At 29.3% G+C, this 24,716-nt stretch overlaps 1 protein-coding gene across 1 annotated transcript; it reads left to right on the top strand.

Annotated features, from left to right (window-relative positions):
* Positions 1-201: 201 nt before the first annotated feature.
* Positions 202-24,060, top strand: LOC107447051 (beta-alanine transporter). Its single transcript, XM_087167703.1, has 9 exons — positions 202-681; positions 2,934-3,037; positions 6,508-6,662; positions 7,512-7,680; positions 8,672-8,801; positions 10,578-10,687; positions 14,349-14,554; positions 16,264-16,445; positions 22,507-24,060. The coding sequence occupies exons 1-9, from the start codon at positions 316-318 to the stop codon at positions 22,690-22,692; spliced, it is 1,608 nt and encodes a 535-aa protein (XP_087023829.1). The 5' UTR covers positions 202-315; the 3' UTR covers positions 22,693-24,060.
* Positions 24,061-24,716: the final 656 nt, after the last annotated feature.

Raw genomic sequence — 24,716 nt, 5'->3', positions numbered from 1 at the left:
TCATTTTTATTTTTAATTTGTTTTTAACGCATTCAAGGCAATATAAAACATGTTTAGGAGCAAATCATCATTCAGACAATGAACTACCTGTTGACCCATTATTATTCAACGAATTTAAAACAAGAAGAAAAACCTAAATGATGCTTGATTATATAGCGTGACAGAACGTAAAACTAAAACATTATTCAAACATGCAATCTTACTTTTTTCCGTGAGGCGCTCACTTTTGTTTGAGCAGATGCATGCTCTACTCAGTTCTTACGTTAAGAATAATTTATTTCGGTCCTTCAATTTGTGATCCGCTTTGTAAGAAAAATGGAGTTTGAAGATATTATAAAAGATATCGGGGGATATGGAAAATACCAAAATAATATGGTACTGCTATTTGTGGCTCCTGTAACTGTAGTTCTTCCAATGATAATGCTATCGAGTTTGTTTATTGTATCTATCCCTGATCATTGGTGTGATGTGCCTAAATTAGAAGATTTTGCTTTTAATACTTCAGAACAGAGAAGCTTATTTAGCCCAGACGATGACCCTTCATGTCGTATGTATGATTTAAATTTTGAAAATATTTCAGATTTTAATAATCTGGACATTATTAAAAATGCAAGCACTATTCCTTGTACCTATGGCTGGATATATGATAAAAGTAACTATGAATCGACAGCAGCAACTAAGGTAAGATGTTTATTAATCACTAAGAAGAAAATATGGTCAATTTTATTAAAATATTGTAAAATTAACCTCATTTTTGACGTTATATTAACATAAGAAAGCTTGGTAATTTTTATCTAACCGTTTTGTTAAGATTAACAATAAAATATGACTTAATAATATGTGATAAAATTTCGTAAACATGGTAGAAAATTTTAATTTTATCACAGTTCCTTAGAACGTGGCATGAAAGCCATTTATTCCTTTAAATTTGATTGTATGTTTTAAATTTTTTTTACTAAGCATGCGATAATTAGGACTACGACTTTGAAAAAGAGTATTTCGAATGAACCGCTACAATAACAAATGATTACCAACTGAACGTTTTAAATAAATAATATTTTGGTTCTATTTACCAGATGTAGGTTTTTTTACCAGAAAAATCATCACAAAACTGTACGGAAATTTTAGCAGAATGATAGATTTATATTTTTGGAAAATACAATAATCTAACTATAAAATTCAGCTTCGTGTGAAGTAATACGACATTTATGAATTTCCATAAAAAGCTCTGAAAATTAAAGATAAATTTTGAAAGCTAATTGCCTCATAGTCTGAGATTTTAGGAGAAAAGATTTATTTATGTACTCATTTTTGCTAAGTAAAAATTATGATAATAGAATACACTTCTACTAAGCAATAACGTTAATCGGCAGTTGACTATCAAATAAGTAGGAGCTAAAAGTAGTAAATAACTAAATAGCAATATGAATATGAAATTTCGGTTAAGTATTTTATAACCATAAATTTAAACTTCATGTATTTTAATTATTATTTTTTAAAAAATAATCTTTTTTTAATAAATTGACTGACAATGATTCTCGGTTACTAACATTTCCTTTAAATTCCTCTAAGAGAACTATAATGCATATACACTCTATAACAAAAAAATCGACGCACCAAGAAGCTTTGAAATTTCGTATGCATGAATGTTTCGAACAGATATGACTGGAATGATTCCGACTGGGGACGTATAGTCTTTAGCGACGAATTCCGCTTCCAACTGTGTCCTGACGATCAACGAAGACGTGTTTGGAGACGCACAGGGCAGAGGGGGGATCCTGCCTTCACTATTGCACGCCACATCGGCCCTCAACAAGGCATTATGGTCTGGGGTGCCATTTCTTTTGACAGCCAAACCCCTTGGGTCGTCATTAGAGGTACACTTACTGCACAGCGGTACGTTGACGACATCCAAAGACCTGATTTGCTACCGTTCCTTTTGCAGCACCCTGGGCTGGTGTTTCAGAAGAACAATGCCAGACCACATACGGTACGTGTTGCTATGAACTGTCTTCAAGCTTGTCAAACTCTTCCTTGGCCTGCCAGATCACCAGATCTCTCTCCCATCGAGCATGTCTGGGATATGACGGGAAGGCGATTGCATCTGGCACGGAATGTTGATGACCTCGTTCGATAATTGGATCGAATTTGGCAGGAAATACAGCAAGAGACCATCCGGGAACTTTATCGGTCTATGCCACACCGTGTGGCAGCTTGTATCCAGGCTAGAGGCGGGTCAACACCTAATTGAACTTGTTACTGCAACTCTGCAATAAATTATTCAATTGTTCTGAAATTTTAATCATTTACTATTCTGTACATTGTCTTCCTATCCACAAATTTTCGTTTCAATCGGACAAATCCTTCGATTTTTTTGTTATAGAGAGTATATTTTAAATTTACCGACTTTTTTTTCATGTATTTCAAAAGATAGATTCAAAAGATTTTGTCGTGTATAAAAAAGCATTGTATTGTTTTTTTAAAATGTAGAGAAGTTCAATAAAGAGTAACAGTATATGAATGGTGTTGTGGAAGTTCCTTTTCAACTCGAAAACTATTATGAGTCATCACTTTTTTTTAATTCGTTTAAAAAAGCTATATTATATAGACCTTTAAACTGACCTACAATCTATTTCATGTGTTCAAGCGATATTTTCGAGTCGAGTACAAAAAACATTGTATTGTTTTGGAAAATTTAATCTAGTTGAATAAATAGTATTAAAACATGTATTGTTATTAAAGTTTCTCTCTCAACTTGAAAACGATTAGAAGTTCGTTCATAACAATTTCAATTGGTATATTTCCATTCTTTTATAAATTAATATGAAGCCTCAAGATTTCTGGGGATAACATAAGTTAAAAAACTAATTCAATTTTAATATTTGACTGTTTTTATGTTATTATTTTATTACATAAGTCGAATGATTTTACAGTGGAACTTAGTTTGCGAAAATAGTCACTATACAAGCCTTGTACTAACATTGCAAAATGTAGGAGGCATAGTAGGAGCGCCTATTACCAGTGTTTTGTCTGACAAGTAAGTGCAACGGCAACAACATGTACGCATGTATCAAATACTTCTGTACAATATTTTTATAAAACCTCTCGTGTTTTCTGGCTATATGGGAACAGCCGAAAGTACTTTAATTTGTAATTTAGTGCTTTCATAATCCTTTTCATTAACCTTTTGAGCAGATAGGACTCCGGTGTCTTTCATTTAGTTTTTTTTCTGACACTTTATTTAGAAGCAAAAATTTATTTTAATATTTTTTTATTTATAAAAAGCAGTCTAATATTTATTAAATAAATCTGTTTGAATATTGAATAATATCTATATTAAAATATTAAGTCCAAAAATGTTTTAGAAACATTTCTTCATTCATTTTTAAAAATTTACCTTTAATTGATTTCGTAAATTAAAAAAATTTCTATCATACATTATTTGAGAAATTATTTTTGGAAGCGAACAGTGGTTAAACTATTTTACTATTAATGCAGAAAAAGACACTGGTGTCTCATGCTGTGTTTCATAAAGATAATATTAGAATGCTAAGTAAGTTATTTTTCTTATTTTGTCCTAAATTAATACAAAATAATGAAAAAGTATGAAAAATATATGTGATAAAAATTTTGCGTCAAAGGGTCGAGAATATCAATAAAATAATGTATAGTATGTTCTGTATGTTAATATTGTTTGGGAGTAAATTTGGTAAATCTGAAAAAAAATACAGTATTAAAATTTACGATCAAATATTTGCTCTGCTGATATACAATACCGACCTCGCGGTTTTCCGTTTATGCCAATTAGTATGCTGCTAACAAAATAACTATTAACACAGATAAGTCAAAATTAACGGTCATCGGAAGAAAAAGCAGACATAATCCAATAAAAACGTCACACTTTTCAAAGACAACTTCTTAACAGTTGCAAATGCAGCTTACCTCGGACTTGCTACTAATAATAAACTTTTCCATTTAGTGACATTAGAAAAAAAAATACTTGCTATTTTTATTTTTTTCACTCAATCAGTTCTTATCAAAAATATTCAGATGTGATTTTAAGAAAAATAATGATGAGAGGATTCACCGGGGATTTATTTTTTAAATATTGTTCAAAATTATGTAATAATTTCAAACGAATAATTATTGAAAACTAGTGGACTGCGCCCCCTGCTCGCTAACGATCGCCAACCTCCGAAAATTTCTACGCAGTCTTATATGGTTTGCATCGCTCGCTACTAACTCAGGTACATTGCAAATGCTCAAAATTCTAAGAATTCAAATCCATATAAAAACTTTTTTTTTTAAAAAAATTACACTTTTTTAGTACATACTAAGACATTAAAATAAATTTGAATTCAAATAAATGACATGTAATTCTTCAAACCTATTAGAAAAGTGCTATAGTATAATTCGTGATATAAATCAAAAATCGTCAAGTAAATTCGTAAAATATAAATTCGTGAAAAAAAGCGCTTTCGACAAAATACTAAAATAGAGATCTATCGACAAAGACTACTCACTTCTGCCTAGCTTAATAGTATGAGATTGCCGCAGCTGATGTTCTCTGATTATTTCAGTTTCCGATTTCAAAAGCGCTACATGTTGAGCCACCTCAGCTAGATTTGGCATGCGACATTTTTAGCGGCAATCATTGGCCGATTCGCCGTGTAAGAGAAATAGTAACATAAACAAAACAAAGCAAACATTGCCACAGGCGGAAAAGAAATACAGCGGAAATTTGGGAGCCACGTAAAAGAATTATATATATTAGATGTCTCACAAAGAATTTTCAGACATCATGAATTACTCTATAAATATAATGCAGCATAAAGATATTTTTCATTAACATAAATAAGAATATTTATTGTTTTTAGGAGGAAAGAAATATAGATAAAATAATTTTAACAAAAAGTTAAAAAAAACATTCCAGGCGTCAACGCAAAAAAGTAAGAGATAAAATATTACGTGTAACTTACAAAAATCGAATTTATATAGTCTTAGCTAATTTTGCAGGAATTACGCTCGTTTTGTATAAACTTTATATTAAAAGGTATTGCAAGAATTTTGTGTAAAATTTTTAAAGAAAGCTGATGAAAATTTAGTGGTTAATTTGTATTTATTCCTGCTATTCGAAAATCACTGAGTTTTCAACCTCCTTCTTTAAAGGTTTTATAAAAAATTCTTGAAACACTTTTTAAAATAAAATTTATATAAAATGAATATAATACTTGTAAAATTGGTCGAGACTATATAAACTCGATATTTTTAAATTACACACAATATTTTCTTTATTACTTTTTCAAGCAAAATACTTTTTTGTTTGGATCCATATAAAATGTTCTGTTTTTTTTTAAAAAAATATTAAATTTTTTTACTTTTTGTCTTAGGATTAAAAAATGCGCCTTATATTTATCCCAGAAACATGTTTCAAAAGAACAACTGTTAACAAAATAAATATGTGGCTTCAAATAACTTTAGGAGTACTAATTCTGTGACGTAGTACCGAGCCACATGCGATTTGTGTTGATAACTGAACTTGAAAAAAATAGTTAAACAATAAAGAACTTGCGATAATATCTTAAACAGAATTGTTCAAAAAAAATTTTATAACAATGACAAGCAATTTTCAGATTAGGGGGATAAAATTGTTTCTCATAGAATCTCTATAGAATATTCGAATTTCAGAATCCTCGAAATCCAATGCTTCTGGAGTTATAAGAGAATCAAAATAGCATTCCGCGACAAGGACAAATAAAATACAGAGTAAACACTGAAGAAAAGTTAAAAAATGAAAATTATGTATAAGCACATAAATTTAATAAAATGCAAAAAAGGGCTACACGACCATCACACGAGAACAATCTTTTATATTCACCTATATATAGCTAACTGATTCAATATTTATATGAAAAATTTTGATATCAAAATGAATTGTATTTGTTATCCATGTTTTATGTTACATTTGTTATCTTGCATTTGTTACCTTCAGTTAAATTTGTTCAGACATAAATTAATTTCAGTTTTTTGCAAGAAATTTTAAAATAAACTATTTAAATACCGTGAATTTTCTTGTTCTTTACCAGATTTTTAGAATTTCCTTTTTATTTTTATTATTATTTTTATCAGAAATGTATACCATGCACTGTATACCAGAAATGAATACCATGAGTTGTTTCTCAGCAAGACATTTTTTGTAATCCTCGTTGAAAATTTTACCATATTTTTCTCTGATTAGACCTTAGAAATGATATTTTGCATTTTCAAACTGCTTTTTTTAATGTCTTACTAACTTTAATGAACAATCATTTTTGCGTAGAAGCTGTTCAGATTCAGAAATAATTCATGACAACAATGATTGATTGTTAATGTAACTTTATTTATTTTTTTAAGTCACGGAACAAGTAGTAAATAAAACCCAAATGATTAAAACGTTTTTCTTTTAGCTCATTTCATTTTGTTTTCTACTTTTCACTTATTTTTCTTAATATTTCCTTTCAATTACAGGTATGGCCGAAAAATCGTATATTTTTCAATAGTACTGCTTTCAGTAGCTGTCAATGTCATTTGCCCATTTATCCAAGACTTCACTACATTTGCCGTTCTGAGAGCGATTCATGGCTTCATTTATCCGCCGATTTTAATCCTTCCTTACATATTAGGTATATTCAAATAAATAGTAATTTAATCTGTATATACAAGGTGTACCACAATTCTCAGAAAATGTTATGTACAAGAGATGGCAGACAATCTCATCACCCTATAAAAAATCTTTAATTTGGACGTAGTTGATGTCTTTAAAAAAAGAACCTTAACAATGCGATAAGCCAAAGGATCCTACTCCTTTGAAAATCTTAGTATCGTAATATCTTCGCAATGCAAAAATCAATTAAAAAATTTTATAGCTGAGTAAGAATTAGGTGAAACTCAAGTGCAACCATCTGCAAATGTTAAGTTGTACGTATCTAACATAACGAGCAAAGAGATAAAGAATATTCCAAAAAATCAGTAAACTTATATTTTTCTAAAATGTTGCGAGCGAATGTAAAAATAAAAATTATTGATCTGAATTTATTTTTTTTTAGAATATTAAAGCCATCAAACCAGCACAAGAAATAAAAGTGTGTTTATTTCAAAAGGTTTTAGCCAACTAAAACTTTTTTCAAAGAAACATGATTTTGTCGAGATTTTACTAATTTCAACTATGTTGCGTAAGTGGAAAATATCCTACTTTAAAAATCAAAACAATTTCACAGCTCTGAAGTGTCTTGAAATTCAAAAATTTTTTTGTTTTTTCCGATCAATTTTATTCTGTATATCGTAATAGGTAGAATGCATGATGACACCTAAAAGAATATTCTAGCAAGTATTTTGCATCAAGCTGAAGGTGAGTGACGATGTTAGAAGAACCCCGAGAAGAGAATATGATACATCTTGTATAATTATTATGATATAATTATTTCTGAAGAATAATATGATCATATCTTGCAAAGTTCCATTTCTTATTTTAGCAATGGAATTGATACCTCCAGAGAAGCGTACAAGAACCAGCTATATATGGAATTTTAGTTGGGTCGTTGGCATGTGTATTCTGCCCGCAATAGTGTATGTAAGCAGAAACTGGCGTATTTTTTGTTGGATCATTTCTTCTGTGGGATCAATGGTTTTAATTTATTGGAAGTAAGTTATTTTATAAGTCGATGAATTTAGTAAACAGAAAACAGACAAGGAACAAATACTACAAATTACACAAGGAGAAAAAAAAATTCTTATAAAATGACTGTATTGTATATTAATGCAATCTCTGGTTAAAAAAAAATCTTAACTCCGATAATAAAACCAAAATGCTGGTTATTTAAACCATTCACTTAGTAATTTTTTTCATTATTTTGTTAATTTTTCGGATCATTTGGTAACGATTTATTGGAAATTCTGGTTTTCAAAATTGTAGTTCTCATAACCACACGTGTAAAAAGCACAAAACTCAAAAGTAAATTTAAACGAATAAATTATTTTTATGCGATACTCTAAAATACCATAATAAAACTACCAAACTTTGATCGATATACCAAACCTTGACGCATGTTATAAAACCATAATTTTTTGTTAATTTTGCCGAAATTATTACCATAAAGCTTCGGCAAAAATTGCCGACGTTTTTGATGTTCCTTTAGAGCCAGAAACATAATCTGGTAGTTTCAACCATGCTTTTCTTCTCAGTGCATATTTAATGTTTTATACGATAATGTATACAAACTAATTTTTGGGAACAATTTCCTTATTTTTTTTCCATACAATAAAAACTTAAATATGGTAATAGTAATTTTGAAAATGATAAACTGTGGTATCTTTTATTAAGCCTTTTGAAAGTAATTCGTTATAACCACTTAAAAAACTTCATAAATTTGTAAATCTGCTGAAAACAATAAATAAATTGCAGGAAAAAAATAAACTTAGTTTTCTAAAAAGGGTTCTTGAATTTTGATGAGTTGTAAGCAAACATCAAAGGCATAAAACAGTACCGCTGTTACATTTAAAATTTCTTTGTCATCATATGCGCTAACTATGAAATAATTCAGAGAACTAACAAAAAAACGACCTACATTATTTGTCTTAATATATTCTAAAACTATTGCTTTTAATATCTTTTTTAACATATCGCATTTAAAAGTGTTGTTTCAGAATCCCCCAGATGGTTGATATCACAAAAAAGATATGATGAAGCTAGAGACGTCATTCTGAAAATAGCTGAAATAAACGGCTTTAATCCTAATCCAAATTCTTTGCTGAAAAAATTGCAGGTAATGGCATTTTTATGATGTAGTTAATAACTATTTAATATACACTTCTATATCAATATCTATATCTACTTCAAATATTGCATGACATACTGCCATGCTGTTAAAATTTCTAATCTAAATTGGAAGAATATGCTATAAGTGAAATTAACATTAAGTCGTTCATACTTTCAACTGTTCTGCATAAACTATTGGAAACAAATTCTATATTCTGAAAGACAGTGTTTTTTCGCTTACATTCAAATGCGTGAATGCCTTGTAATTGCTTAACAAAAGAACAATATTCTGTGAATGCCTGCCAGGTGGTCGAGCGGTGATCGTGAAAGGCTGCGAAGAAAATGGTAGCGGGTTCAAATCCCGCTTACGACATGGATGTTTCTCTTTTAGGGTTGTCCTCTTCTGTGTGAATGTTGCCCACCCTATACCACACTGTCGCTGTGCGGCGTGGGTAATGTTGCTTGCGTCCGTGGCTGAGGTTCACTGGCGCCCACCGGAAAACGTTAAGGAGCAACGCTTCCGGCATCTTCCGAATCAAAGAGCGAGAGTTCAGTACCTGCCGTTAAAAAAAATATTCCGTGAATCATAGAAAAAACCCATAAAATTGAAAAATGTGTAAAGATAAGGAGCCTGTCTCCAATAACACGTCATTTATCTAGGAGCGTCAATTATGGCTTACATATTTAATATTCCAAACTAGTATTCCTGCATTTTGTTCCCTCAAAACAATGCATAATGGTTTTAAAGTCACAAATTAAATGGTATATCCAAGCTTTAAAACAGATTTTCAATTACATAAATAAAGCCTAAAAATTTTCAAATACAAATACAAACTTATTTTTGAATATTTAAAATAGTTTATTTAATTTTTTAAGTAATGATAGGTTAAGTTCAATTCAATTCAATTAATCACTCCAAGATTTCAATTTAGTTATAATAACAAAACAAAATATCAGCTTTTCAAAAGCTCGTTTTTCAAGTGAATGGGTGTATCATTTTCTGTAAAATCCATTTTTAACACAAAATATTATACCGTAATTTTTACAGTAATATTTATTTAATTAGTGATTATAATTCGTAATTATTACTGTACAAATTACGGTATGTCAGATTTCTTGTTCTATACATGTTCCGGTAAAAATATATTTTACGGTAAAAAATGCTAGCAATGTGAGTGACAATACTTTTTTACCGTAATTTAATCAGGAATTTTCTTCAGTGTAAGAAGAATTTTTAATTTTCTCATACCTGTGGACCGCATTATATAGCAAACTAAATTACATATAACTAATTAAATAAAAGAAATTATCAAGATCAAGTTGAGAATTATATTAATGAAAAAACTTATTTTACTTTAATTGTGTTTAAAAAAACTTTTAATTATAGTTTTGAATTCTGAACACTATTCCAAACAATATAATGCTTATTATAGTTGAAAGTTACACCTTGATAAAATAATATCAACATGATATTGTTTATTGTTATGTTGCATGAATATATATTACTACTGATTAAAATTTACTTAGATTTAAGTCTGTATCTATTGTATCAAAACTAAGGCAACTTAATATAAAAAGCAGCATAACTAAAAATTTCGTGGAAATCAAACATGTTAGGTAATTAGCATAGTCGGTTGCATGTAAGGCAAATAGGTTAGATAACATGAATGACAAATTCCTGTCTTCCAAGCATGTGGAGACTTGCAGAAAATCATAGCTGATGTTATTCAGTTATGTATTTTTAATTCTATAAATATGAATATAATATTTGAAATTATTTTAGGACATGGGTGACAAAATTGATCGAGAAAAAAAGGAAGAAGAACGAAGCTTTTATGCCTTGATAAATCGACCTCGTTTGCGAAAACATTTTCTTATTCTTACAGGTAGTTGGTACGTGACAATTTTTGCAATATTTTAGATAAAATTTATGAGAAAAGAAAATAAACAAGAAAAGAAATCATTCCTAGTGTCACAATTACGAAGTCACGAGACTTCACCTTAGTAAATACATTTTGAACGTTATGAAGTCTTTCTATTTCAAGTTCTTTTATTAGAAAACTAGCTGAATACCCGTTCTTCGTACGAGGTATATAAATATTCGGAAAAAAAGAACAATAATTCAGTAATTAATATCATAAAGAATTCCTTCTCAAAACTGAAAAGTATGTACCAACACAGAGAAAAAATAAAATATTTCGAATAATTTTATTTATTACTTTACATAGGGCAGGGATAGCCTGGTCAGTAGGGCACTGGGCCCATGTCCGAGAGTTCGTGGGTTCGAACCCCGCCTGCCGAAGACTCCCCGTGTAGTAATGCACGTTAAATCAGTCGAGTAGCAAAAGTCCTCTGTGTTCCCATAACAAATTAATACCTCTGGGGGTACTGGATAGGAGATCGATCGTTCTCTGATTCAGGTCAAAATTACGATCTGTGGATGAATGAATGGATGTATGAACGTGTCCGCCCTATAAACGGGTGCGATGTATGGTGTGGCAGAAGTTGAATTCTTGGCCATAGATGGCACCACTGGAAAACAAAAACAATCGCACCCCCTCTGCCTAAACAGGCGTACGTCAACAACAACAACATTACTTTATATTTTGTCCTTCCCGGTGTCTTTACTTTCTTAGATTAAGCGAAACTTAGATTTATGTAAGCCATTCCATCAAAATAAAGGTTAAATATTTTCAGTTTCTTGACGTATGATGCTCGAGGCAAACTGATGATCAAAATTTACTACAATCAAAGGATTTTTTTACGGTACTTTTCGAGGTACCGTAAAAACTTTTTCCTAATACAGCACAGCATAATTGTAATTTTAATAGGTATCAAATATATCAATATAAAAACTGTGTATATTGTATACCAATAAAATGCTTATATTTGTACAAAAGGGCTAAGCCTTCTGTTTACTACCACTCACCAACCTTGATCATTTCTTCGTAATAATTGTAGTTTCTTGGCAGAAAAGAGTTTTTCTACTAAAGTTTACTTAACTATTCACTTAGCATGGATGTACTAAAAGGAATTCTGCTTGCTTACGCTTGTGCCTCCAATTCCCAAGTTCAAATATTATTATCTAGTAGTATTATAAATATTTAAATCTATTTGTGAACAGAAGTAATTTTTCTTAGTAATCATTTTTTAAAATTACATTCATATAGATATAGCATTATGTAACATTATTTTGTTCAAAAAGATTTGATAAATTCACAACCGTAACTTAATATTTTCGCTTACTAAACAGGCGGATATATTAAATATTATTTTCGCTTGCATCTCATTGTGCATGAAGCTGATTGTTAAGTTCTAAATCATTTAACAGATCTCTTTAACAGTAATTCATAACAGTATATTAATGCTATTTTCACAAAAATAATAATAATGCAAAATGGTTAATTAGATTAAACTACCTTTTAAAATAACTTTCTATTAAATTACAGAATTACATTATTATAATAATTTAAAAAAACAACAATTCTTTTAGTTTTTACCTCTTGAATTAAAAGTGTAATAGCAGTGTAGGAAAATAACTTTAAATTAGGGATACAAGAATATTTATAGAAAATGAATGATATGAAAATGAATATGGAAAAACTGGACCCTACCCCGTGATTTTTCGGCCAGCACGGACGAAAATGAAAAATGCGGCAGCATTATTAGATTTTTATATGTGGTATGATATTTGTCTCCAATTAAAACTACATCTATTACCATAATACCAGCCATGCTTATTACCAAAATTAACTAAGCATCATTGGTGTAAATCATTACGTTTTGGAGATAATTAACATGCATAGCATCATTGGCTGTTTTTAATATCTTTCTTAAGCGAATAAGTAATACTTTTCCATATTCTTTTTAGCAAATAACTTATTTTTTGTTTCAAAAATTTTTTATTTTAAATTATTTAGTTTTATAGAAACACCCCTTTAAAAGCATAACGATAAACAAAATAAATCGTGGCTTCAGATAACTTTAGTAATGCTAATTTTATTACATAGTCCACCTATGCTACCATGTTTCACTGATTATTGAATTTTCCGGCATAAGAAACAAAAAATAATTAAATATTGAGGAACTGCTTTTTCTAAAAATTAGAGCCATAAGTTAGAAAACGCCATTGATGTTATATCTGAAATATTTGAAAAAACAGTATCCTCTGCAGTTTAATTTTTATCAATGGATAGGTCTAAACCAATGAAAAAAATTCCAATTTTCAAAGCTTTCCACCGAATGATCAAGCTGAAATTATTGTTTGAGTTTTAAGTTCGGGGGCAGAAATTGCCCCTTTCACTCACTGTCCAATTAATTGACGCTGGCATAAGCGGTGCTGGAGTTATAAGAGAGAGACACACATGCAGAAACTCTTCGTTTTATTGTTATCGATAATTTGTTCAGTAATAATTACGATGTTCAACGTTGTTTGAACGTTTTGTCTGTCTTTTAGATGAAATGATGTGATTGTGTTTAAATAAAGGGTACTTGACTCATATATCAAAACCGAAATTGTGCATTTAGATTATCATCGAATTTTGAGAAATGCAGATCATTTCTTTGGCAACCTTACTTATCGTTTTGGGAATAAAGAACAGAGTTATAGAAATTCAATATTTATATATAAAAGTTTACCTAAGCACATGAACAATAGTGTACTAATGTTGCCACTTACATTAAGTTTATAATTTCCGTCATGTTTTCTTTTAGTTAATTTTGCATTACATTATATTTTGAGTTTGTGAATCTGGCATTCATATTTTATGTTCTTTTTTATGTTTATAATATTAAGTAAGAGAACGCTGTACTATAAGCGAAAGCAGAGAGCACGCCGCACTTTACTCAATACTCAAGTAAGAGAATCTACGATACAATACGTTTTAAGAGAATTTTATACGATTTTCATCTTTATGATGTACGATTATGCATCCAACAAACTTGTAAATAATATATTATGTAAATAGCTCCATTATTCTGTGTGTTGTATTATGAAATAAAGTATTTCGAAACAAAACAATTCTTGAGTCAGAACAACAAATCTCAGTAAATCGTCTGAATATTATTGGCTTTCGGGCTCCTAAAAATTGATTTTCTCTTCTAAATGAAATCCTGAAAATTGAGTCTAAAATTTTGAATTTTTGTAGCCGCTTGAATATAGGTATATTGTGTGCATTTTGCAAATAAAATTTTAAAAAAAAATTTCGAAATCACTGTTTTCCGTATAAACATAAGCAAATAACTGGAAAATAATTGGTTGGTTTGGAATTACTGCTAAAATGTCAACCAAAAATATACTTTTTGAATAAGCATATTATTTTAACATAAATGTATAGTACAATCTTGCAGAAATATTTTCAGAAAATACCATTATAGCCCAACGAAATAAGTATCCAATTCAGCGATTGTTTGTTTGAGAATTTGTAGTTTCAAATTTACTCTCATCTATTTCAATGGCATTTTACATTGCTGTTAAAATGAAATTTTTAAATACTTAATTATTTCATATTTCGATCAATAGAAACAAATTAAAATATTTTTTAATCCTTTACAGCTTTGCAAATCACACTATATATTGCATAATCCATTACAATATAACCAATTTAGAAGGTAATGAGTTCTTCAATTTTTTCCTCCTATCAATTGCTGAAGCACCAGGGACTTTTTTACTATGGTTTACAATGGAGCGCATTGGTCGCCGATGGAGTGCAGTTGGAAGTTACATAATTGGAGGAATAGCTTGTGCACTACCAATTACAGGTAAATATTTTAAATATACTGATTTATTTGCATTCATGTTTATGTAACATACAAGACATGAGATTAATGATTGATTTTGTTACCCTGATGTGAGAATATATTTAGACTAATGGATCACGAAATAGTGTCCACTAATTATTTGATTTGCTTAAAATATTCCCAAAATAGGATGGAACACAAAAGTGTTAGTTTAATATTAAGGGGCCTTACATTATTATTCTTAAGATACAGATTAATTCTGTTATCCTGAAGGAGGACTATTTTCCGACTAATAAATCTCAAAATTGTGTGCACTCATTTTTCTTTTAGTGATTTGTTTAAAAAATTTCCGAGATACTACAAAACTTGAAAAAGTTGAGCCAAATACCTTTTGATATTTTAGTGACCATATTTTTCAGATTACGGCTACCCTCCTTTATTTTTACTAAAAAATTGTGGAAGTTGTAGTAGGAAAATGGAGGATTCTAAAATCCAAATTTGTCGAAAAAAACACATTACCTCAGAAAAAAGAGGTTTTTTGTGACTAATTTCAAAATTTAATTAACCTGGCAAAATTATTTACCATATTCGAGGTTACGTTTTTGAACCATAAATATTTAATCTTAGTTAGTCAGAAATCGAACATTAAATGGTTTATTTAGGATAACACTTATTCAGGATATTTTTTTATAACTTTCTGATCTAGTGTTCAGCTGTTTAGAATGGCGGATTTATTAAGGGAAAATACAAACATTCTGTTCAGTTTTATAGGAATCGTTCACTGCATAAATCGATTATCCCCACTTTTGGAAATATACCAAATTACGCACCAAAGCACTTAGTTCTATCATACACTTTTATATTTATAATAAATCACCCAAATAATAAAAAAAAACATTTCTAAGCAACAAAAAATGTTTATTAAATACTCAATTACATTAGAAATTTAATATTAAATTTCCAAATTTATTTATTCGCATTTTCTACTTTTTTTCATGGAGTGAATCACTATCGGCAGCGAATAGCTCATGACCAGATTTTCTATCCCGTGGAATTGACACTTGGTTCAAACATTGCTGTAACGGTTTCTATTTTCATAATATGAATTCGTAAGAGTTAAGATTTAATAATAACATTTCGTTTCAAAGAGTCATACACTTGCAATACAAAGGACATATTATTGACGCTTAATTAATCATTGTAATCGGTGCTACTTTTAAAGTGATAATAGGTACTATGGTAACAGGTTCCTAAGATATTAATATATTTACCAAGTATTAAGGTTTCTTACGTAATATAGAGATGGAATAGAAATTATTTAACCTCTACATAATTGTAGCTTTTGCAAATAAATACGTTATTACTCGATTTCACGAACAGGTATAAATTCTCAAATCTTGATTATAAACTTGAATCATAAATTCCTTGAGGAGGTTAAAATTTTTTAATAATACATTGCGACATTGACAAAAAATATTATGATTATTATTTTGGGTATGTTACCACAAGCTTGCATAAACACGATTGCCGTCAGTATTAGCTAAATTTTTAACAATACCCATCTTCAAATGCATTAACTTTCAATAAAATCAAGCTACATTAAACTACAATTTATAAACCGAACAACAGTTTTCATTTCAGTTTTAAACACTTAAACTATGATGAAAATTATAATTTACAGTATTTACAAATAGATAAAAAAATAACCTCTTTTTATTGAAATACCATAGGTTTACCATACAGTGACACTGTCAGTTCAGTAGCTGCTAAATTTATTGTGGCGGGACTATTCATGGTAACAGACCAACAAATATGTGAACTATTTCCTACTGTCTCAAGATCTTTTGCTATGGGTATAGCAAAATCTATATCAATCGGACTTACAGTTTTTCAACCTTACGTTATTCAACTGGTAAGTAATTTTGTACTTTTATTTAATTTTATGCTTTCTTATTTTAATACTTTGATTAAAAAAAACTCTGATAAGTACTTTTAAACTTTGAAAAAAAACATTTGTTTTAAATATTCACTTAAATTTTTTTTTAGATTGAACACAAATATTTCTACTTTTAAATAAGGAGAATATTTTTTTCTGATTTACAGAACAAATATAGTGGACAGATTCTGAAAAGAGAATACCTAGCGATACTTTTAATATCACACTAAATTCTTCACAATAATCAGCGGATTATATAAATTTACTTAATCCACTGTTAAAAACTTAAATAATTCAAAAGATTAACTTTATGTAAAAGAATTGAAGCTTTTTTTTAAAAAAAAATCTCTTTTCAATGTTAGTATCCTTAGTGACCTGACTAATGAAGGCAAAGGATTACCTTTTCTCGCCCAATAAATATAGAAATAAACAGATAGGGGAGAGTCGGGTAGCCCCACCCAGCGGGTACCCCCGCCCACTGTCAATTTCATGTGTATAGAATATTTTTTCAAGTCAATGGGCCATCGGACATTAATTGTTATATTAAAAGAATATTATTTTCCAAGTTTCAAGTATTTATGCAGCTGTTAACATGGTAAGCAATAGTTTTGAAAATATGTTGAATACAGTAGTCATGAAATTAAGAAAAATTGGTTGAATGTTTCGATTAAACTTCATTTTAATACTAAAAAATAATTTTTTCTATACATACAGCATTAAAGTATGTAGTCTTAAGTTTAATTTGCACAAGGAAAGAAGTCTATATGTGAAAAATTGTTCGAGTAATTACAAATTTACAAAAAAATTTGATTTCGGGTAGCCCCGCTCACATGAATGTCGGGTATCAACGACCAATTTTATTTCGTCGATAAATGTACGGTTGCAAAGATTATTATTTTATTGCTTCAAATTTGAATGTTATATGCATTTTTAACAACAAATATTGTTGTTATTAAATGATTGTTATAAAATGATAGATTTCACTAAAAGTATATAAATATGTAATAAATAAAATAATTTTGTGATAAAAAGGATAAATGAGGTTTACCTATTGTCAATAGATTGGTCATTTTCATTTACATCTGAAAAAGCAGTCAAAAAACATAATTTTTGTAACTGGGCGGGGCTACCCGACACATTTTGAAAAGAGCTGAAAAACATGTTTTTTTAAATTTCTATTTTTTTAAGTTAAACTATTTTTTTTTTTTGGTTTATTCTTTTTGCATTACCTCTTTTTATTAGATGATAAAACAATAGAAATATACAAAAATATTGATTATTACTCATTATTATACAGAAATATAAGCAATACTCCTTAAGTGAGCGGGGCTACCCGACTCTCCCCTACTGATGGCGATAAATAAAGACTGATAATAAAATAGTGAGCGAAGAAACAGAAAATTCTGCATCAAAATATGAATTGAAAATTATTGCGGTATTTGACTGAGGTATTTAACATTTAACGATTTGCAAATATTTAACATTTAACTATTAAAAATCATGGCTAAGAATTTTTATTTCACAACTATCGTTGAACAGTTTACCTAATTTTGAGTTTACGACAATCAATGTTCAATTTCGCATATTTATAATTTTGAACTTAATCCAGAAGATAAAGGAACTCCTGGATCAAGTATTGAAAGAAATTTGCCTTCGTGGAGGACTTTTTTTGATGGAACTAACTAGCATTTGCGTTACATGTAGAACAAAACCACAAAAAACTACCAAGTCTAACCTGATAGCAGGGGGACTCTAACCCATAATCCGTCTGCCACTGAGAATATTTTATGTCAGCATTGAGGTCGATGCGAGCCTGGTGCTGAATTTTAATCGATCATCCATCTCTGGAATTCAAACCTGGCTCGCTTCCTTGGGGTGAAGTGTCCTCTTTGGAAGCATAAAATCCCTAAAGCTTTCGATTAAAACAGTAAATGAGTTAAGTTTGTCTTTGTCTTATTCTATATGCCAGTAATTTTTGGTAACACTATGTGAATATCTAAATGAAACTGTTACTATTAACCACCATCTATTTCAAACAAAATTATTAAATTAGTCAATATTAAATTAAAACAAATACTGTTGATTATTCCAACCAGATGGCGGCAGCAAAACTTATTTCTTAGAAACTCATCTCAATGAGCAATCTTCTTTCTCATGTACAGATGTACAGGGTACCTGGCCTATCCAGCCAGATTTTCATTATCCAGATTCGACAGAAAATTACTCCTTGATACCAGGCACCCGGACTCGGTGTTTAGTCTCAAGACCAGGTATACTGGGTATTCGGTCCCGGCCAATTTTGACGGGTATTCAGTGCCAGGTAAAATTGATTTATGTTTGTCAAGCCATTATAAGAATAATAGCAACCGTGAAACTATTCATCTATGTAGTTTTTGAAATTCATGTATTTTATCAGTTTCTTAGTAATTAAAGCAGAAATAATTGTTTATGGTACGACATATTTTACTTTTGTGCGTAGTTTTAATTCCTGGAAATTTCAGTAAAGTGGTAGATAAATATGTTCGCTAAAGGAAAGCGTCACTTAAGAAGAGGAACAGTAAAATCAGAAGTATAATTCTGAAAACTATTGCAACTAAATTAAAATGATAGTTAAATAAATTCAAAGTTAGAAATACGGATATGTATTGATATTATTTCAATCAAAATTATTAACATTTAAAGGTAATCGTAGAAAAATGCGAAATATGTGTATGACTTTCATACTATATTTGCTTTCCAGCAAATAAGTAAAGACAACTATATGCTCTTATTATTTGGGTCTGTTGGATAAGTATTTTATAGGAGTTTAATAGACAACAATTACAAACGAAATATTACAAAATAATTTTTTTTTAAATGTTGTTCAAAATCACATTACAACACATGAGAATTACATGATTAGAAAAACAGATTGAGTACGAAATTAGATGAGGATTAAAAATATTTTTATTTATTTTAACTATTTCTTAACTACTTAATTTCACCCTTTTTCATTCATATATATTTTTTTTCAAAATATAAAAGTGCCAATAAGTTATAGTAGGATTACTTCGCCACTGCGTAATTCTAAGTATTTAACGCCCCAGTTTGTTAATATTTTCATAGCTTATAAATTAAAGTCATGGAAATGCCACGTCTTACTTTTGGTTTATCTGAATTCTTTTTCTTCTATACTTTAGATTTTAAATTACGCATTCATGTAAAAGAGCATTCATCAAGAAGAGTTTCGTCCGAGGTATAGCTTCTTCTTAATATTCCGCGCAGACTTCGTGATGAATTTCCGCAATTCATTTCTTTTAAAAAGGCTCAGGGTAAGGTCTTTGAGTCTTATGTTTGTCTTTTCAAGGATGTGATTGGACGATTTTTCATTTTAATGAAAAACAATGCACAGCCACATAAAGCTCACCTTCTCGATGTGTTTAGTAAAAAGTAAAATTTTTCGTCCGATGTTTTAGACTACATGATCTCTAGACATAAATCTTATCGAGCATGCCTGGCAATCTTTTTCAGACAAATACGCAGCACCTAAAATTAGCCTTCATTAACAAATGCGACTTATCGTTACATTATCTCTTTACCTGCCATGTACGTTATAAGAAACACCATCCCTTGTAAGGAAATTTTTTCGTTATATTCGGTTCCACTGTTACATAAGATAGGTGTTACGCATGGTCACGCTTATGTATTTTCGCTATTGAATGGTTATAAATTTCAGGTCACTTTTCATTAGTATCTGTCTAACAGATAATCGACCATATCTGAAGATTATTTTAATTTTCAAAATCAGTAAAACTGATGCTGCATATCTTCATTGAAATTTTAAAATATTATACGTTATTTGACGTTTTAAATGTTGTAATAATGCTGTTACAATCTTGTAATGTTGTAATTATCTTTAATTTTTAAAATAATCATTCACTCTCAGAAAAATTGGTTCAACATAATATCGGTGCTTTGAACCATAATGCCTTTCAAAATAGCTAAAATCTTAATAAAAGGTTAAATAGTTAATGTTAGATGTAAGCGGAGTTAAACTATAGCATCGTTGAATTGATTTAAGTTGGGACAATATTAATGTCACAGAAATTTTTGCACATGGTCCAACATGGTCATGGTCCAACTTATTCCTAAAATTGTAAAAGTGTAAGTTTAGATGCATCCAGTATATAGGCTAAAACTCATCACTTGTTTTATTGTACATTTCGTTGATGAGTTTCGATCGAGTTAAATTGTGATACAGCACAAAATGGGTGTTTTGGAAAATAGACGCATCAAAAAATTTGAATTTCAGTTTTCAACCCGATTTTAACAACTTAACGAGATATTACGTGCTTTGTTCCCCTTTCTCACTTAAACACGAAGCAAAATCATTACGATGCAAAGCTCCGGACTTCGTGGTTGGGATGCTTAAATATGTTACAGATGTAATAATTCACGCAGTGTCTGCGTATTCAGAACACTAACAATAAAGGAAACAATAAGAATGAAGTGAGTTGTAAAATGAATCCCGTACTATTGTGATAAATTTTTATCATCCGCTGTAACCCTGTAAAAGCAACTGCTGATTTTAAAGTCTTTTTTTCTTAAAGAAAGACTAATTTATCAAACCATAAGACTAATATACTAATTGATTTATGAAAATAGACGATACCACATGACAAATTTATTTGGATTCAATGGCCCATTTTTTATAAAAGAACAAAACTAATAAAATAAATTTTTGTATTTTATTTCCATTGACCACCTGTGTGGCCTTTATAGGGCGGATTTGTTGGCCACTCTTTCAAGGCTACTATATTTGGTGGGTCAACGTTCCTCCAACATTAACAACAGATAGTACAGAGAATGAAAGAGCATCCATGTCTTGCCCGGGATTTAAACCCAGAGCATTTCTGATGCAAGGCCAGTTCCCTGATCCTTATAATAAATGGTAGAAAAACTGAATCAGAGGCTATGTCCATTTTCGAATAAACGCATTTTGTGCTGAGTCCATTTTCTTAAAAACTCATGCATTTTTAGCTGTGTCCATTTTCGTAAACAGGCATTTATATCTGATTCCAGAATTAAAAACTCATTGTCGATCTATTGCTACTTCACTTATTAGAAAAAGGTTCAAAACTGTTTGTAGGCAGAATTAAATATCAATTTTTCATGCTTGACTTCACGTATTGATTGAACTACCTGGTACAAAAATAGTGAGGATATTGATATCTTACACTGTTAGAAGTTTCTCAGTAAAAATGGTTAAATAGCAATTTATTTAATTGCTATTTTTCCATGTTCAGCCAAAACAATAAAATAATCATAAAAAATATGATATTCAAACAGCCAAATGTGAAAAAAAAACGTTTAATGATTCTTTTTTAGCCATTTTGTTCTATGTAGCTGGGTACATAATGTAGCTGAGAGAGCTGATTGGTCATCTTACGACAAACTGAACTGAAATCCTGCACTCTTCAATTGGTGACCCTAGACTATTAGAATACGAAAATATCATATCCATTTAAGTTTTATTTTTATGATTTTATGATCCGTTTAAGTTTTATTACTATGCTCGTTGTAAATGGTTCTAAAACCGTAAAGTTTTGTATTCACGGTTTTTAAATTTATACTTGTTGTAAACGGTTTCGAAACCGTGAAGATAAATAAATGTTCCTAGTCATAAACTTTACAGTTAATCGGGTATATTGACTGCTGCCTGTTAGTTTACCGTAGTTTCAGTAGAAAAATTCTAACAGTGTAGTGAAACGATAAATATATCTTTATTGACATAAATTGTATCTAGCGTATAATTAATAAATATATTTTACGTTTAAATAAATTTATTTAATATAAATATAGAGCATGCATTTTAAGGAATTTGATTTTCTTTAATTACTTTGCATATTTCTTAATCGTTTTTCATTGCGATGCATCTAATAGACATCTCTTAGTAAGAAAAGTATGAGATAAAGTCTGTGCAATTAGTAACTATCTCTTTTGCTTTTAAAAAAATTTGATTTTTCACTGAATATATTTGGTTTATTTTTATTTTCAGAATGTGTATGGGAAAGCTCTTCCTTTTGTGATTATTAGTTTAACATGCTTTATAATAGGTATAGTAGCATCATTTTTACCAGAAACTCTTAATGAAAACCTTCCCCAAACCATAGAAGATGCTGAAGAGATTGGAAAAGATCAGAAGTACTTTTCATTCCAGAGAAAAGACAAATGTGTTCAGTAAGCTGAAATAGGCTCTTCATGTTAATGTCAAATGCGTTCTATATAAATAGATCTCATTTTATTGCTTCTATGTAAAAAGTGTTTGTACTTAGATACGGGTTTTGTACTTAGATACGGCTTTTAGAAAAGGTTTATATGAATCAAATTTGATTCATTGTAATACGATATATCGCATCAACGAGATTCAATCACATTAGTGTGACACATTCATTGAAACAGCAAAACTTATTCCGTAGACAAACTACATATTTTATGAAACAATAAAGTAAATAAAAATTTTAAAATGAAAACCTGTGTTTTCTATCAAAATTCCTTTTTAAGTGACTTTTAAGACACCCTGCATTTATAAGCCTTTTCGTCCAAAATGCTCGTTTGATACGTTTAAAAAGACTTATACAGGGTAGGTATTTTTTTCAGATTATGAAGAAAGCTTTGAAAAAAGTAAATATTTCAGCTTCAGAATCGTCTGATTGGCAGTATTCGTCATAAAAAAGTTAATCAAGCGAAAATGATGAGTTTACAAGATGAATGCGAGTTCGATTAATGCTCAAATCGATAAATTTCATATAACTGTAATAATTTTATGGCGTTTGGATGCTTAAAGCGTCACATATCACCTGTTAGTCTGCCTTAGCTGTATATAGTATTTATTTTATTTAAACTGTAATTTCCTTATGCTGCACGTTTGGGAACTCTAATAGGCTCAATCTTAGGTAATAAATAACTTCGGAGGTAAATTGCTTGTGTAAAATGCTGTAAATAAATGTAGATGTTTGGCTACATTCTGATGCAATTTATCACTGAACATTTTTATTGAGAATAGATGCGTGAGTCAATTGATAACGTAACTATTCTTTAGTTTGAATAACCCCTTACATATATATGATAAAAAAATCATTGATTTCGAATTACTTTTGTTTCCACTGATATTAAATACAATAAAAAAAGGGGAAGACAATTTTCTACTTAATATATTATTGCAATTATAGATGTGATATATCTTATTTATTGCGTGTGACAGAATATTTAATTTACATTAAATTTTTAAAAAAATATTTTTTTTTTTTTTTTTATTTGTCATTTTTTAATTAAGAATATTTTTAAAGAAAATTACCAGATTACTTAATTTACATTAAATTAAAGCATAACTTTAATCCGATTTGAAATGAATTTTAGAATGTGTCATCAATTTCAAGATTTCATGAACATTTCGATTTTTAAAACAAAATAGGAGAGGTTTTGCTTTATTTTCTCTTAAGTTTTATATTTATGTACCTTACTTTATTAATGTATCGTTCATGATATTTGGATTTGTATGAAACTTATATTATTTTCTATATTTTTAATAAACTGAAAAATAATTTTTTGAGTTTGAGAGTGTCTTTTATTAATTTAAGGGCCGTTTTTGCCACCAAAACCTTAAAATTTGATAGATTTAAAAAAAAATGTAATGCTTTATAAATTAGAATTTTTCATGCAGTGTAAATTGTTTCTTAGTATAAATATCGAACAATTATGATTTTTATTTTCAATTTAGACTTTGATTTTATAATATTTTAATTGGTGAACTCACTTATTTTTTAATTTACATTTGATGTAAACAAACTCCATATTTTCACGTTGTGACAATCGTTTTTTTCCATTTAAGTTCAAATGTTTTTTTTTTTTAATATGTATGTGTGTTATGAAGTATTATGTGGTTATTACTCGATTTCTTATTAAATATTTTAAATCAAATACGATTCTGAATTGTTGAGAATGGTTAACAATTGGTTAGAATGGTTTTTTAGTTTTAGTTTCTTTCTTAATACTAAATTTAATATTTAATTTTTGTAAAGCCATTATGATTAAAAATAAGAAAGCAAAATATTTTTGTTACAAATTCTGGTATTAGGAACTTCGGTTAACCGAAGTCAAGGAAATTCAACTACTTTTGTTTAACTTTCTTTCTTTTGTTTTTTTCGTCAATATCCGTTTGTTCTGTGCTTCAAAAAATAATAAAATAAAAATAAATTAATAAAAATA

This window comes from Parasteatoda tepidariorum, chromosome 7 (genome assembly GCF_982258835.1).
Source record: "Parasteatoda tepidariorum strain Cologne lab strain chromosome 7, Ptep-v5.0, whole genome shotgun sequence".
Taxonomy (NCBI): domain Eukaryota; kingdom Metazoa; phylum Arthropoda; class Arachnida; order Araneae; family Theridiidae; genus Parasteatoda; species Parasteatoda tepidariorum.
Note: the sequence above shows the minus strand (reverse complement) of the source record. Positions and strands in the feature narration are given on the sequence as shown.